Source organism: Myotis lucifugus, unplaced genomic scaffold (assembly GCF_000147115.1).
Source record: "Myotis lucifugus unplaced genomic scaffold, Myoluc2.0 scaffold_362, whole genome shotgun sequence".
Classification (NCBI taxonomy): domain Eukaryota; kingdom Metazoa; phylum Chordata; class Mammalia; order Chiroptera; family Vespertilionidae; genus Myotis; species Myotis lucifugus.
Genome location: NW_005871410.1, coordinates 124,080 through 141,737, shown reverse-complemented (window position 1 = coordinate 141,737; position 17,658 = coordinate 124,080). Strand labels below are relative to the sequence as shown.

Genomic DNA, 17,658 nt, shown 5'->3' with positions numbered 1-17,658 from the left:
GCCAGATGTCGATTAACACTCCCTCCACGTTCTGCGTGGAGTAGGGTTCGGTATCTGAAAGTGGAGCCGCACAACAAATGAAAGAAAAAGACACGAGATAATTTTGCAATATTGGGGGACCAGGAGGGCAAGTCCCGAAGGACTTCCTCCTCTGTGCTTAGGTCTCACCAAGCTTTTATTGATCTGGGATGCACTCATAGCATAGCCCTTAGGCAGGTGACCCCATTAACAGGCAGACTAGCCCATCAGTAAGGATTTACATAATAAATGGGAATTAAGGAAACTAAGGTGGGGATGCTTCAGCTATTATCACCTAAATTAACTGGGTGGTTCCTAGATTAACTGGGTGGTGCAGTTCTGACCTTTGCTAGGACTTCAAAGGTTACTAGCTTTTGGGGGTCTCTGTTTAAACTCAGCTAGTGAAGACAATGAATGGACTCCGGCATGGGACTCTGTTCCCTTGGTCATGTGGCTCAACACTTTTGTTGCAGCTGCTGAGACCCTTAATAAACTTCCTGAACAACGGGGTTGGGGGCTGGCGATAGCTCCATTCAACCAGGAATGCCAGAGGTCATTCCTCCAACTTTGAGTTCCGGGAACCCGTATGCTCACATTACACGGTGTGACCAGGTGGATTCAGGATGGGCTTTGAAAGAAGAAGCATCCGAGCTGTGTTCAGACGTTGGCTCAGTTACTCCTATGCGTGTGACCTTGGGTGAGTTCCGTAACTTCTTCCAGGGAGCCTTGGTTTCCTGGTCTGTAAAATGACGGTGACAATACCTACCTAACAAGTTCTTGTAGAAAATAAATAAGGTAGCCCTAGCCGGTTTGGCTCAGTGGCTAGAGCGTTGGCCTGCGGACTGAAGGAAGGAGCTGTCAGCATATACAGGAACACTGAAGGGTCCCGGGTTCAATTCTGGTCAAGGGCACATGCCCAGGTTGCAGGCTCGATCCCCAGTAGGGGGCATGCAGGAGGTAGCCAATCAATGATTCTCTCTCATCATTGATGTTTCTCTCTCTCTCCCACTTCCTTCCTCTCTGAGATAAATAAAAAAAAAAATTTTTTTTTAAAAGAAAATAAATAAGGTAGACAATGCATGTGAAAACCTCAAGCTCATAGACTGGTTAGGTGAATTTTTTTTAATGTTTTTTATTTCTTTCCAAATCAAAAGTCTTCAGAATTTCTGATTCTAATGATGTAAGACTTTGATACTGGCAACCTCTTTTTGTCTACACAGTCACTGCATTCTCAATTTATTAGCTTTTGAATTTGTGGAGTAGAAAAACTCAAGCTGAGCTTCAGTTCTGTTCCATTATATTAGCCGCAGGGCAAATGAGAATCCACATTCGGTCCTTCTGAAGCAATTTGCAATTACATTCTTCTCATTTTCTCTTTTATGAGGTTGGAATTGCTTATTTCTATTTGGTCATTATTATTTTGCATTGAATCTAACATTAGTTTCATGCCAACAATGACACAGGCATGAAGGATTCCGACGAAAGTAGCCAAAAACATCACACAGTCATTGCTGTGCTTGTCTTCTATTTGTTTTGTTTATTAAAATCATAAATTTATGGAGAGCAGGACTATCTGGTCAGGAGTCAAGAAAACTTCTGTCCTGTTTCTAGTCTGGGAGGGAATAATGGAAATGGCTCTCTGGTCCCCAGGCTCTGCCTTCCTGGTTTTCAGTCTTCTTGCCTTTCTGGAACTAAGTGGAAAATAACACAAATCAAAAGCTTATGTGTTTCATTAAGCATTTCAGCCAACCGGCCAACATCTTAAATAATTTCACATTATCTTATTACCTTTCTTTTACAAACACCCCCTATATTTATCTATTATAGGTCATTTCTTCTGGCAGATGTCCGTCATAATTTTGTCACATTTATTTCAAATATCTAAAAGTGTATGTGCTTGGTACTTAATTATTTAATAGCAAGATGTCAGATACAACATTACTGTTACTAAATTGAAGAGACTGAGAAACATTTCTCCTGACCCACAAGAAAAAAAAAATAAAACTGGTGAAGACCAAAAGAAAATAGAAAAGTCACTCGCTACATTTAGAAACTAAAAAGAGGAGATACAAACTTTTTCAGTAATTTAAAAAATATATACAAGGGTGGGCAAAAGTTGGTTTGCAGTGGGGAGTATGTGAAACATATAATTTATTTTTTATTATTTATTTATTTATTATTGTATTATTTGTTATGAACAACTGTAAACCTACTTTTTCCCACCCCTGTATTAAATATGCTTAATTTCACAGTGAGGGATAGGAGATGAAAGAATACTTTGGTCACAACTTATTGTTTGTTAGGCTGTGGATTTCAGAGGATTCACCACTTTTTAAATATGATTAACTGTGGTTAGGACACTAATTGATCTTTATTTATTTATTTTTTTAAATCCTCACCTGAGGATTTTTTCCCCATTGATTTAGAGAGAGTGAAAGGGAAAGAGAGGAGGGGGAGAGAGAGGAACATTGACATGAGAGACACACATCTATTGGTTGTTTTCCTACTCGGGGGATTGAGCCTGCAACACAAGTACATGTCCTTGACCTGGAATCGAACCCACAACCTTTCAGTCCACAGGCCAGTGCCCTAACCACTGAGCAAACCAGCCAGGGCAGATCTTGATTCTTAAAGCTTCTGAGGATCAGATCTGCACTGAAGGCAAATACACTTGCCCTCTCTGAAGAAAAAGGTCTCACCGTTCATACCTGGGCCACAGTAACGTTAATCACAGCCGCTTTATGTCAAAGCCTAAAGTCAGCTATCTCCCGCCAAAAGAGAAGGGGGTTTCTAAGTGGGTATTATTTACCCTCGAACAGAAAACCCATGGAGTCTTGGAGTTATAAGAGGTATTAGATCATCCTTGTGTAACTGTTTCATTTCAACCTGAGGAATCGAGCTTAGAGAAGTACACTCTAGTAGTTACAAAGGTGTATGAGCATGTGTGTGTGTGTGTGTGTGCGCGCGCGCGCACATGTGTGTATTTGTGCTTGGTCGTGTAACTCTCTAAAAATCTCTCTCTACTTAAAGAAATGGGCATAGACATACAGCTTGAGATTTGGGTTAGCAAAAGGAAGCATCCTCAGAAATGAGGGTTATTTGATATTATAATGCTTTACAAAGAAAGCTTGTGTATGTCTTAAAAGGAAAGGTTGGATTGCCTTTGAGTTCTGTTATTTTATGATTCACAGATTTTTAACTACTTGGGTTTTTACCTACCCAAAAGAGAAAAGATCAAATAGGCAAAAAGTTCACCTCTTCCTTGCTTTTTTATGAAGTAATTTTGTTCATGCAATAAATCTTTATGTGAATGACTAATGAATCAATGTTGAGTCAGGTCCCTGATTTGAAGACATAAACCAGAATAGTTTCTGGCCTCAAGGGTCTTTCAAACTAAAATGATTTTTTTACCATTAATAGTAGAAAAATAAGAAACTCCTGTGTAGAGACAGCTATCCACTAATTGTTACAACAAAGCGACTATGAAGTAGTGGAGTTATTTATATATTTTTTTCTTTCAGGTCAAGCACAATTTAAAGTAGTAATCAAATCTCTTTCACCTAAAGAGTTAGTCCGGATTCATGTCCCAAAACCTTTGGACAGGAACGATGGAACATTTTTGATCAGGTATAGGATGTATGAATCTGTCAATGAAGGGCTGAAGATAGAGGTCCTTTATGGTGATGAACATGTTGCCCAGTCTCCCTATATTTTGAAAGGTAAGTGATTATTACATAATTTAGAACCAGCCTCATGTGTAGATTTCATGCTTTTCAGAATGAGTTATGATGACCTTGAAGTCATATGGAGCAAAGTAAAGCTCAATTTAACTTGAAATTTTAAAGGAAAGAAAAACTAAGTAACTTAAAGAGATATAAGTGATAATAATTTAAAAAATATTACATATTTAGCTAGGTAGTTCCATTTCAAATACTCTTCATTCTTCGCATAAGGTAAGTTGTGTTACCTTCATCAACCACTTATAACTCACTGGGAATTTATCAGCTAATTGGCCCAGAGTATATTGGGAGAGATCATGTGCTATACTAGGCTGTCTAGCAGTGGTCGGCAAACTGCGGCTCGCGAGCCACATGTGGCTCTTTGGCCCCTTGAGTGTGGCTCTTCCACAAAATACCAACTTCTGCGCATGGGCCACGAAGTTTCAATCGCATTGTACGTGTGTGCCCACACGTGGTATTTTGTGGAAGAGCCACACTCAAGGGGCCAAAGAGCCACATGTGGCTCGGAGCCGCAGTTTGCCGATCAGGGGTCTAGGGGATTGCAAAAGGGAGACAGAAAATAGGAGTGCAGGACTCTGACATAACTACTTTCACCACTGACATGTTTAGGGCAGATTTTTCCTGATAATCTTCGAATTCACCAAGAAGTCATCCCACGTTCACAACAAGGGCAGAAACAACTGCTTGCCTTGCGCTGGCTAATGAAGTGTGTGCTTTGCCTTCCCCAGGACCCATCTACCACGAGTACTGCGAGTGTCCAGAAGAGGATCCCCAGGCTTGGCAGGAAACTCTGTCTTGTCCAACCAAAGAACCACAGATTGCCAAAGATTTTGCTTCTTTTCCCAGCATTAATCTCCAGCAGATGCTAAATGAAGTTCCAAAACGGTTTGGGGAAGAGAGAGGTGCCATTGTTCATTACACGATTCTCAATAACCACATCTACCGGAGACCTTTAGGGAAATACACAGACTTCAAAATGTTCTCAGACGAGATCTTGCTGTCACTGGCCAGAAAGGTATGAGAATGAGTTCATTGATTTTTTAAAAACAGTATCATTTAAGTACTTAGTTGTAACATTTAAATGCTCAGGAGAATAATGGCAAAGGATGGAACTGGATTCCAGGTTTGCAAATGTGCACGTGAGGTGTCCACCTCCCGCGTGTCTGTACGTTCTCCGTGTCTATGGCTCTCCCTTTCCTTTAATATTTACAGGAAGTGGCTTCACCCTCCATCCCAAATAAGTAGGGCACAGGGTACTCCCAAGGTTTCTGTGAACTCTCAGACATTTGTAGCCTCAAGGCCACTGCCAGAAGTTCTCCGTTCCTGCTGCATATTCCTTCCGTTGAGATTTTACTTTCTGCGGCTGTTTTCTTCTTGTCACCTCAGAATGACTTGAATTTAGAACACAGCTTCCTTGCTGTACCCTAAACACCTCTGAAAGATACTGGGTATGGCACATTTTGTTGAAGGGTGGAGTAACCGAGAAAGGTTATTTTGTACCCATACATAGTAAAATCAATCAATAAACAAAGACCTTTAAAAATAGGTATCCCTGTACTTTCAGTCAACCACCTGCCACTCCAAATCCTCTATTTAGCCCTTCTTTCCCCATTCGTAAAACTCTTAAGTAGAGTAATTCAAAGCGATTTTTGTTCTATTTCCCTGACCATGTAGAGCAGTAGTTCTCAACCTTCCTAATGCCGCGACCCTTTAATACAGTTCCTCATGTGGTGGTGACCCCCAACCATAAAATTATTTTTGTTGCTACTTCATAACTGTAATTTTGCTACTGTTATGAATCGTCATGTAAATATCTGATATGCGGGATGTATTTTCATTGTTACAAACTGAACATAATTAAAGCATAGTGATTAATCACAAAAAACAATATGTAATTATATATGTGTTTTCCGATGGTCTTAGGCGACCCCTGTGAAAGGGTTGTTTGACCCCCAAAGGAGTCGCAACCCACAGGTTGAGAACCGCTGATGTAGAGTAAGGGGTGAAGATGGGCAATTTCACGTTTCTCATCCAGAAAGACCATTGAGGTAGTTTTCTAAACCGAAAGCCAACTTTCTTGATATGAGTTGTATAATTTCCCAAGGACACTGAATGTGTGGCTGCAATCATTTCTGATTTTGACTAGCAGTTGCCTCCCCTCTCCCCACCAGTCCACAATATGAACATATGGGCAACTGATCCTAAAGGTGGTGCTTCCTTCCTGGGCTGCCACCAGCCACCCTGCCCTATATTCCCCTATCTTGTATTTAGGTGGTTTTTAACCAGGAATAATTTTGCCCTTGCAGAACATTTGACAATGTCTAGAGACATTTTTTGTTGCCATCAAGGGAGGGTTGCGACTAGCATCTGGTGGGTAGTGGCTAGGGGTGCTGCTAAACATCCTACAATGCACAGGACAGCAAGCACCACAGCAAGTAATTACCCACAACTAAATGTCCATAGTGCTGACATTGAGAAACTCTGCTCTGTAGTGAGGACTCCTGATCTGGGGTTTATTAACAATGAGCTTATACATTACTAGTGTCCCTGTGCATGGATTCGTGCACATTGAAAGGAAATTAATTAGAAGGTGGCCAGCAGGACGGGATTGGGCGAGACAGGCTGGACACGCCCTGGAGCCAACCTCCCGTGGTTCCTCCCCAGCTGGCCTCACCTAGTGGGGTGCCACGGCTTGAAGGGTGTCTACAGAGTGAGCATGGGGTCCCTCCAGCACATAAGGTCCCACAGCCAGGTTTGTGGGGATCGGGCTGAAACCAGCTTTCCGACATCTCCCAAGGGGTCCCAAATTGCGAGAGGGTGGTTCTCGAGTGACGTATCCCAGAATTGGGCTCCCTCCTCTCTGGTTCCGGGGTGCATCACCCGAGAACCTAAGTCACTGCAACTTGGCAGCTCCTGCATTGAGTGTCTGCCCCCTGGTGGTCATTGTGCGTCATAGCTACTGGTCGGACGGTCGCTTAGCCTTTTATATATAGAGATATGAGAAAAGCAATAGGGTGTATAGTCACATCCCTTGACCTTCCGTTTTGTTCCAGGTTCTTTGCCCAGTGACTGAGAAGAAATCTAAGATAAATGAGTCTCACCTCTGGTCTTAGAGCTTCTCGTTCTCATGGGACATGTTTTTGTGACTTGGAAGTGAGGGTGGGATGTGAATACAAACAACTGTACACAACATGATAGGCCTGAGAGAAAAATAGGTACCAGGTTAAAATGCCTGGGAGGGGGAGTCATAGCGGAGGTAACATTAGCTCTGGATGAGAAAGGAAAGTGCCAAATGAATAAGTAGGAGAAGAACATTCCGTCCGAAGAGAATTAAAGTGGGTGGCATTTTCAGAGAGTGGCCTAAAGTTTACTGGCCCATAAGCAGATAGAAGATAAGGCTCAAAGGTAATAATAGGACCTTGAGTTCTAGCCAGAGAGTTTAGATCTTGTCCTAAAGGCTTAAGATTCTGTTAAGTCTGGTAGTAACATTAACTTTGGTTTTAGAAATGTGGGCAGCAATGTGGAAAACATAATAGAGTGGAGACAGTCTAGCACCAGAACACCTAGGAAGTGAGCTATTGCAACACTCTAGGCAAGAGATGATAAAGACCTAAGGCATTGACCTCGGAGGTGGAGATGGAGTAGCAGATTCCAGAGTCAAAGGTAGAAGCGATAAAGAGGTTTGATAGAGAAGGAAAACAAGGGCTTGAGTCTAACTTTGTAGATTCTCACTTAGGCAGCTGCCAGAAAGAAAGCCACTCATTCATACCCGTGTATACAATTTCAACTTCTACACTGCTGGCCAATTTAAAATGTCACCCCTGAACAGAGATAGCTGACTCTTGATGAAGTGAATTGACTGTTTATTGTCCTCATCCTTGATTCTCTGATACCACTGATGACTGAGGCATTCTTTTCTCCTTTGCTGCTATTTTCAGATGTTCCATTTTATCAGAAATATTTAAGAAAGCCAAAGAACTAAAACATTTAGTACCAAACACTGAGGTCTTCTCAGCACTGATGTTTATATTTTTGTTTATTTAGGTCCTTCTCCCAGATTTAGAATTTTATATTAATCTCGGAGATTGGCCTTTGGAACATCGAAAAGTCAACGAAACGCCTGGCCCTTTACCTATCATTTCATGGTGTGGCTCTCTGGATTCACGAGATATTATCCTTCCGACGTATGACATCACTCACTCCACACTTGAAGCAATGAGGGGTGTTACAAATGATCTCCTCTCTATTCAGGGAAATACAGGTAAATTCAAGTTCTAAGAAAAAACTTAGATATAAAAAAAGGTGAAGGGGATGTTTAGTCAAGGAAGGTATATGTATATATATTTAAATAACCATTTTTCTTATTTTGTAACCAAGGAAAAAGAGAAACAGCACCCTGTATGCCAAAGAGGTTTCTTTAGGATTCTTCTAATCCAAAAATTAAAGATACGTGAGCAGGGCTAGTGACGTGCACACCTCTCAGAGCTGAGTCTCTTTTGAGTTGGTCACTTATAACTACTATTTGAACATATATATTTGGTAAAATTGCCACTGAATTCTGACACCAATGTTTTTATATTGCTAGATGAAGTGAGAGATAATTTTGAAAAGTATAAAATGATATATACGAGAATATGATAGCAGTATCATTTGGATATTATTACCTCCAGCACTGTATCTAAGAAATTCTCCCCTTTCCTCTTTCTGCTTCTCTTGATTCTTTAAAACCTGAATTCCTTTCCCATTTTTAATGGCCTTAGGTTTATGGCACAACACACCTTTTCATTACACTGAACTCCCTGAGTAGAAGAAAGCCTGCCTTCTCTTTATAGCCTCTTTCTGTTTACTGTGGATTGGTGGACTGATTTAATAGACAAGACCAGAGACTCCTTGTAAACTATCTAAAGATGATGTGAAAGGAAAACTGACCTACTTTTTATTTGATAACAGTGAATTTCTGAAAAGTGTGCTAACATAGTAATGAGTTTGATCCTCTCCAATTTCTGTGTCTTATGATTTATCCCTTAGAACACTGACAGATGTTATTAATGACCTCTCTTTAGAATAATAGAAATATATTTACATTAATTATTCCATAATATTTCCCTACTAGGAAAGAGAATATAAGTATATGTATACCTGTGTATATGTATATGTACTAGTATATGTATATGTACTAGTATATGTATATGTATATAGATACACATAATAGCATATTAGCAAAAGTCTTCCATGAATTCAGAAGTGCTGTGCTCATAATTCTGAGCAACCTAAGGATTAAAGATGCGTGGGTGTTACTTAGTTACATATTTTGTTCTGGTCACCTTGTCTACAGACAAAAGCTGGCTCATTTTGTACTATGAAGCAGAGAAGATGGAAGAAGTGCCCTGTTCGGTGTTACTCAGTAGTTAGAGCATTAGCCTGCATGCCAAAGGGTCTTGGGTTCGATTCCGAGTCAAGGGCACTTACCTAGGTTGCAGGTCCGATTCCCAGCCCCAGTTAGGGCGAGTGTGGGAGGCAACCAATCGATCTGTCTCTCTCAAATCAGTGTTTCTCTCTCTCTCTCTCTTTCTCTCTCTCTCTCTCTCTCTCCCTCTTTCTCTCTCTCTCTTTCTCTCCCTCTCCTTACCTCCCTTCCACTTTCTCTAAAAAATCAATGGAAAAAATATCCTCAAGTAAGGATTAACAAAAACAAACAAAAAAGATGGAAGAAGCTAATGCCTTGGTGAACAGGCCAAGTCGATGAATCTCTCTTTGCTTTGAACTTGGTCCAGTAATATTTTGTATATTTTCTAATGTTGCACAACAGAAACTCTAACATTTGAGTGAGCTCTCCCTAGCAGACAAAGAAATGAAATTAGAGCATTCTAATCCCATAATGTTTGAAAATAGCATTTCCTTTAGAACAGGGGTGGGGAACGTCCAGCCAAAGGGTGGTATAAGGCCCACAAAATCATTTGGTCTGGCCCTGCCAAGGCATTAGGGGTGAGTTAATTAAATGTTTGACCAAACATAGCAGGCTCATTTTTAAGCTGATAATTTTGTATGGCCTGCAAATGATGTTATAATAGCGAAATGGCCCTTGGCAGAAAAAAGGTTCCCCACCCCTGCTTTAGAAGACGTGGTGATGATGAAAGAGCTTTAACCTCATAGATGACAATGTTAGAATAAAGATGATTACATTTACCACATAAAAGTTTTAAATATTTTTTTTTTATGGTCTCGACCTTCTAGGGCCTTCCTGGATCAATAAGACAGAGAAAGCTTTCTTCAGAGGTAGGGATAGCCGAGAGGAGCGGCTCCAGCTGGTGCAGCTGGCCAAGGAAAACCCACAGCTCCTAGATGCGGGAATCACGGGGTATTTCTTTTTCCAAGAGAAAGAGAAAGAGCTTGGAAAAGCTAAATTGATAGGTTTCTTTGATTTCTTTAAGGTATGCATTTAATTCTTCCTGGGTGGGTCTGAAGTGATAAATTTGGAAATAGCTGGGCTTGGGCCAATTTCTCCTGTCTTGTGAGCTGGCCCACACTTTCTTACCAGGCCTGGGAATTACAAAACTCCTGGTTTCCTGTTGTTAATTTTGTCTACCAAACACTTAATACTCAAAATATAGCACGAGGCTTAACCTGGAGTTTGGGTGCATTTCTTTGTTGTTGTTTTTGTTGTTGTTTTTTCAGTAAACTGGATATATAAATGTCTTCTACATAAATGATCTCAAATGCCTTTATAAATGGAAAGAGAATAAATTCCATATAAGTAACATAGGAGCTAGAGTTGAGGTTAAGTCCTGCCTCTGCCGCTAACTGTGGGGCCTTCATGTCTTACTGCCTCTGCCCTGTGAACACAGGTGCTGCTGCCTCGCTCCTCAGGGCGTTGTCCTGAGTTCAGAGGAGACAGAGATGAGAACAGTGTGACAAAACCTGACTGGCTAGTAAACTCCTTAGTATCGATTATTTAAGAAAAATTTAATTACTAAATTTCTGAGTATATCCTGTTCATCTCGGTGTCGTATAATTATGAGAACAAGGTATTTGGACTCAGAGAATAGAGGTTTATAAATTTCTCTGAATATTAGTTTTCTCACTTAAAAATATATTTTTTATTCATGTCAGAGAGGAAGGGAGAGGGAGATGGAGATAGAAACATCAATGATGAGAGAGAATCATGGATTGACTGCCTCCTGCATATTCCCTACTGGGGATTGAGCCTGCAACCGGGCATGTGCCCTGACCTCTCTTTAGAATAACAAAAATAGAATATAAATATATGTATACCTGTGTATATGTATACCTGTGTGTATATGTATATGTATATGTATATGTATATGTATATAGATACACATAACAGTATATTAGCAAAAGTCTTCCATGTATTCAGAAGTGCTGTGCTCATAATTCTGAGCAAGCTAAGGATTAAAGATGTGTGGGTGTTACTTAGTTACATAGTTTGTTGAAACTTCATCAATCAGCTGCATCCTGCATGCCCCCTACTAAGGGATTGAGCCCACAACCCAGCCATGTGCCCTAACTGGGAATCTAACAAGTGACCTCTTGGTTCCTGGATCAGTGTCAACCACTGGGCCACACCAGCTAGGTTATTGCCTTCCTTTTTCATGGGTATAAGAAATAAAAAAAATGTATAAGTAAAATTTTAAATGGTTATCAATATTCAGTTTAGTAAATATAAAACCTTTGAGAATTGTTTTCCTACGTTGTTACAGAAATATGAATTCTCCATTATAGTTGAAATAGGTATTCCTATTACCTAAAATTATTTAAAATTTTATCTTTAAATGCATTGTATTTCTTTTTAAGAAAAATATATTTTTATTGATTTCTGAGAGGAAGGGAGAGCAATAGAAACATCAATGATGAGAGAGAAACTTCATCAGTTGGCTTCCTCCTGCATGCCCCCCACTGGGGATCGAGCCCACAACCCAGGCATGTGCCCTGACAGGGAATCAAACCATGACCTCCTATTTCATAGGTTGACGCTCAACCACTGAGCCATGTCGGCTTGGCTGCATTGTGTTTCTTAAAATTGACCTGCTAATATGGTGTTTATGATTTTCATACAGAGAAAATACGAGTTACAAAATAAAATATAAACCTGCTAAAAAATAAAGTTAGGAAGTAGAAATGAATTCCTTTATGTGTAGTATTACAGTGTTGATGAGAAGCATAAGTGAAACAAATGTTAAAATGTTTGTTTATGTTTATTTTAACCTTTTAGTACAAGTATCAAGTGAATGTGGATGGGACCGTGGCTGCTTACAGATACCCGTATCTCATGCTGGGGGACAGTCTGGTTCTGAAGCAGGACTCCCCGTATTATGAACACTTTTACATGGCACTACAGCCCTGGAAACATTACGTGCCAATTAAAAGGAACCTTGCTGATTTACTAGAGAAAGTTCAATGGGCCAAGGTACACTTTCTGAATTTTAGTTTCTTCAGGCAATAACAAATTCACCAGAATTAGTTCCAGGAATTCCTTCATGACACAATTTAATTTGACATAATTTAGTCAAAAGAAATATTTTCTGAAGTTTTTATTCTCTTGAAGTAGCTGAAGAACCAATATCATTATCACTTGATATGCCCTCTGTCAACATTTTTGAGGATTTTTTATATTTGAAGTCCAGTGTTTTATAGAATGTATATATCGTTCTCATGGAATCACTATTTGTGCATATGCACACACAAGCAAAAATACTCCAAATGCAAGTTACAGAGAGAAAAGACCAGGTTACAGTGCTTTATGCCCAAGAACATATTTAAGTCAACATGGTGCTCTTTTTTCCCCTCAGTTAGAAAAAGGCCCAAGTTCATAATGAAGGCATGATATACAACATCCAAGAATCACAAGTCTCCCATAAAATAAGAATTCTTTTTCAAAAGAAAAGTATTAAAAAGTGATTGTGTTTTATTATGAAACTATAAAAATTTACCCTTTTATTATAAGACTTTACTGTTTCTAAGAAGCAGTATTTGGTTAGGGAAATCACTAGGTGCCTGAGGCAGAATAATTATTGTGACCCTTTATAACGAGTCAGAATAACTTGCAAATGGCTTTTCCTGTGGGCAGCATGGTAGAATATTAGCTATTTTCCCAAAATATAATTAGGAATGCTGACTATTCCTGCAACTAAAGGGACAGCCGGTGGGTACTGGTGACTAAATTTTTATTGCAACAGCAATATAGTCTTTCATTGGTAACATTTTATAAGAAATTTGGGACTCTGATTGCATATTTAAATGGCGCTTTTAAGAGATGTTATAACATGAAAACTGACTCATTCTATTCTAGCTTGTACTTTAATATCAAACAGAGAAGGCTAGAATGGGGGAACAGATGAGGAGCCCTAAACTTCCTGGGTGCCTAGGAAAGTACCAAGGTAGTCACAATAGAAGCTGCATGTGGGCTGTTGCACTTTGGGGAGGCGGGGGCTGTTAGTGGGCCTGTGGAATAGGGTACAAACATGCATGATCATTTCCACGTAACAGAGATGTCTAGGAGAGCACTTTGTCCACTTCCATAGCCTTGTTCTTAGGTGATATTTTCATCATGATCCATCTCTCCCATGCAGTGCATATCAAACCCCACATCTGTCCTCGCTCACACTCACTTTTAGCTTTGTCTGTGGCTCACAGGAGTCATTTTCATTCATTGTTCTTTTTCAACCTTTCAGGAAAATGACGAAGAAGCCAAGAGGATTGCCAAAGAAGGGCAGTTGACTGCCAGGGACTTGCTACAGCCACACAGGATTTACTGCTACTATTACAGAGTACTGCAGGTCAGTGCAGAGTATCCATCCTGCGGGGTCATGCTTGGCCTGAATGCCTCGTTTCTGGGGGTGCCACTGAGATTGAGCTTGTGGACTCTGGTTAAGCCAAGGACCAGCCAAAAGGAGGAAGAGTACTAAGTCTCTTGGTAGCCAACATATTTTATCTCCACTCGGTATTAACAAAAACAATGCTGACAGCCTTACAAAAATAGATGAACAGCTCCTACTATCTTGCCAGTGCCTTTTTTCTTTCTTTCTTTTTTCTTTTTTACTAAATGCCTTAAGGAATTCATCATCTAGAAAATTAGAGTAGAGGTCAGTAACATCTCTTCCCACTCAAAATGCCCACCTCTTTGTTCTTCCTGCTACTTACGAGTCCTGCTTCTGCTATCATAGTATAGGATAGAGAGCAAATATTTAGCTTCCTACATAAAACAAACAAATGAAAAATACTTATAATAGTACTAACACCTTAGAGCTAAATAACGAAGTACTGTACAAATGTTTATTGGGAATCCAAGGATTAGTTCTTGTGTAACTACCTTTACTCATGAAAATCTAGCCAGGGAGAAAAAAAAAAATAAGAACATATGTTCTTGTTTTTAAACTAAACTTATTTTTCCTGTGAGCAGAAAAAAAAAAATAAGTTTCCTCAGGTGCTTGTTGATACCAACCTCTCACAGAAAAATTTAAATGATGAATTACACCGTGTACCAGAAACAACCTTTCCCTTAGATGAGCTCTGTTCCCTCTGCTGGGCTGGTAGGCGTTTCCCTCCCTACAACATTAATTAGGCTCATGTGTTCATGTCAGTATTTTGTTGGGTTTGGCCCTGGACAAGGAGTGTCCAGCTCAATGTACTTGAAACCACTGAACTGAAATATCCAATTTTTAGGAATATTTGTCAGTGGCCAAAGGGGAGGGACATTTCACAGGCCTGTCACCATTTACCATACCTAGAGAGCATGACTACAGGCCTAAAGGAGAGATAGGTGAGAGCACCAACTTTACTTTGAGATGCTTACCATCTGATTTGAATATTCAGTAAAGGTAATTACTCATTGATGTGCGGAGGATACATGCTAACTGGTGCTGTTGTTTCCAGAACACTTGGCTTGACATCCTTGTTGTAGAGGCTTCCTACCTACACATAAAATTGTGGATTAGGGTTCCTTGTTAGATTATGAGATATCACACTAGTACCTACAATAACTAAAGTGAAAAATGTAACATCAGACCTTTGGTTTGCAGCCACTAGAAGTGACAGCATGATTGGGAAGGAATAAGGGGAATGAAGTGTGGACTAATCTTTTTGTTGCCTTTAAAACCACAATTCAGAATTATGCTGAGCGCCAGTCCAGCAAACCCGAAATACGTGATGGAATGGAACTTGTTCCTCAGCCAGATGATAGCACATCCATCTGCCAATGCCAGGGGAAGAGACCTTCAAGAGAAGAACTTTAAGTCAGCCCGGATTTACACTCCTCTGTAGGCCGGCTGCGTCTTCAATGGAAGCATCCAGACAGAATCTAAGCTACGAAGAACACAGCTTGCCAAAATATGAATCACTCTCTAGGAATACATGTACATCATATGTATTGGTTTGGTTTTTTTATTCATTGTTCGCTTTCGCTCTTCCATTTCCAGTTATGAAGAAAAAATATTTGTGCAGGGTTGTTGTTTTTTACCCCCCTACCACACAATTTCTCCTTCTACAAGCTGCTTTTGACATTCAGTAATAGTCAGCTTCCTCTTGGAAAAGTCTGATAAGAATAAGGAAGAAGAGGATGACTCTGTTATGAATGGTAGCTGGGATTCTATAGTGGGGAATATTTTTTAAAAGCTCACACATAACTTTTTAGCTGAGTTTTACCAACACCTGAGATAAAAATAAGGAGAAAGTGCCTTAAGCTAGTAGTTTCCAATCTATCACAGTTATTAAAATAGATGAACGCCCCCGATGGGACCATTCATTATCTATATACTAGAGGCCCGGTACACAAGATTTGTGCACTGGTTGGGGGGCGGGGGGTGTCCCTCAGCCCGGCCTGCACCCTCTCGCAGCCTGGGAGCCCTCGAGAGGTGTTCGACTGCCAGCTTAGCACAGCCACAGAGGTGGGAGAGGCTCCTGCACCAGCCATGAGCCCAGCTCAGAGCTTCTGGCTGAGCAGCGCTCCCCCTGTGGGAGTGCACTGACCATCAGGGGGCAGCTCCTGCCTTGAGTGTCTGCCCCCTGGTGGTCACTGCGCGTCATAGCAACCAGTCGTTCCTCCATTCAGTCGATTTGCATATTAGCCTTTTATTATATAGGATTGAATAAAGGTAACTGCAGTCAGGTGGGGATCTGTAATTCTTTTTACTATTTTAAAGGGATACTTGAAAACCTCTGCAACAAACTGCAGGAAGCCTGGTATCTTGAGATTCACTAATAGCTAACAACAAAGGCAAGCGTCCTCACTGCACCCCTCCTCCATTTCACTGGGTTGCATTGCCAAGATTAAACAAATGGAAATTTCCTCTGCCTTTAGGGTCCAAACTTAAGACTTACAGCCCAGAAGTTCGATGCACATTCCTTGTAATACCAGTTCAAGGTTGAGTTACCTGAAGAACCACACTCCAAAAAACAAGAACTATCCACACTCCCAATCTTAAAATATTTACTCCCCTAATTGAAATATTAACTTAATCTGGAAAACAGTGTAACCACTTTAAAGTAGTCATATCTATTCTTTTTTGAAAAACAATAAGAATTTTTCTTAACTAGATAAGAGCAAAATCACATTTAGGAACAATGTAATCAAAGCCAAGTATCCATGGAAAACCCTAAAACCCAAGTTTTCCAAATGCACAAGTGCACAGTATAAAATAAAGGGCAAGCTATAGTTAGACCAGATCTTAATGAATCTGTGTCATTGATATATGATACATGGAGTTTGGACTCGTCAAAGCTGAGATTATAGAAAGTTTGCCCTCCCTCATATCTCCCTGTCCTCCAAACCCAGGTCCTTTTTTTAAAAAATACATATATATATATATTTTATTGATTTTTTACAGAGAGGAAGGGAGAGGAATAGAGAGTTAGAAACATTGATGAGAGAGAAACATCAATCAGCCGCCTCCTGCACACTCCCTACTGGGGATGTGCCCGCAACCAAGGTACATGCCCTTGACTGGAATCGAACCTGGGACCTTTCAGTCCACAGGCCGGCGCTCTATCCACTGAGCCAAACTGTTAAGCCAACTGTTAGGGCAACCCAGGTCCTTTTTGATGGCTAATGATATTTTGTTAGAGACATCTTAAATTTTTAAAATTTACATCACCTGCCACCAAACAGTTAAAATTGAGTTGAGATAAGCCAGGCAGCTTCTGGCTGTGGAACAACAAGGATGTGCTTAAGAAATTAAGTGGAGCCCCTCGAAAAATTCCACTGGAAGGGAGCAGCCTTCATCTAGATAATCCTCCGTCATACCAACTCAGTCATGGCTTTAAAAAGAGTGAGTTTAGATGGCTTCCTGGTTTGTTGACATGAGTATAATTTAGTAAAAATGGGATTACTAAAACCATGATTTTTTCCTTCTTAGTTCAGACATTACCCATGATTTCCATTAGTCATTTTTAATACTTTGGTTTTCATGAAAAATACCTGATCTTTAAAAGGAGGAAAGGGATGTAAGGATATACAAGTGAATATAATAACTGCATTTGTCTAAATATCAACATTTGTTGCAGTCTTGTTTTTATTAATAAAATGTTGGAAACATCTTAAATAGCCATCATTAGGGAATTGGCTAAATAGATATTGATACATAAAGGAATACAGTACAAGCAAGAATAAAGTAGCTCTAAATGCACTATTATGAAAGATTTCCATAACAGTGTTCGGGGGGGGGGGGGGAGGGGGGGAGCAAGTTTTTTCAGAACAATATGTATAATGTGAAACCATTTATGTGAAAAACAAAAATATATCCATGTGGTTGAAAGTTTGAAAGGATATTCACCAATATCTGAGGAGGGGATGGAGAAAGGGAATTTATACTTTCTGCTTTATACCTGTGTGAGATAGTTAAATGGTTTTTACTATAGTGTGATCAGACTATAAATAAAGAAAATGCAA

The 17,658-nt window shown here is 40.0% G+C and overlaps 1 protein-coding gene across 1 annotated transcript; it reads left to right on the top strand.

Moving 5' to 3' along the window:
• The first annotated feature begins 681 nt into the window (after positions 1–681).
• Positions 682–16,167, top strand: KDELC2 (KDEL motif containing 2). Its single transcript, XM_014466797.2, has 8 exons — positions 682–715; positions 3,540–3,737; positions 4,487–4,773; positions 7,803–8,019; positions 9,993–10,189; positions 11,989–12,183; positions 13,448–13,552; positions 14,882–16,167. The coding sequence occupies exons 1-8, from the start codon at positions 700–702 to the stop codon at positions 15,005–15,007; spliced, it is 1,341 nt and encodes a 446-aa protein (XP_014322283.2). The 5' UTR covers positions 682–699; the 3' UTR covers positions 15,008–16,167.
• The last annotated feature ends 1,491 nt before the right edge of the window (positions 16,168–17,658 follow it).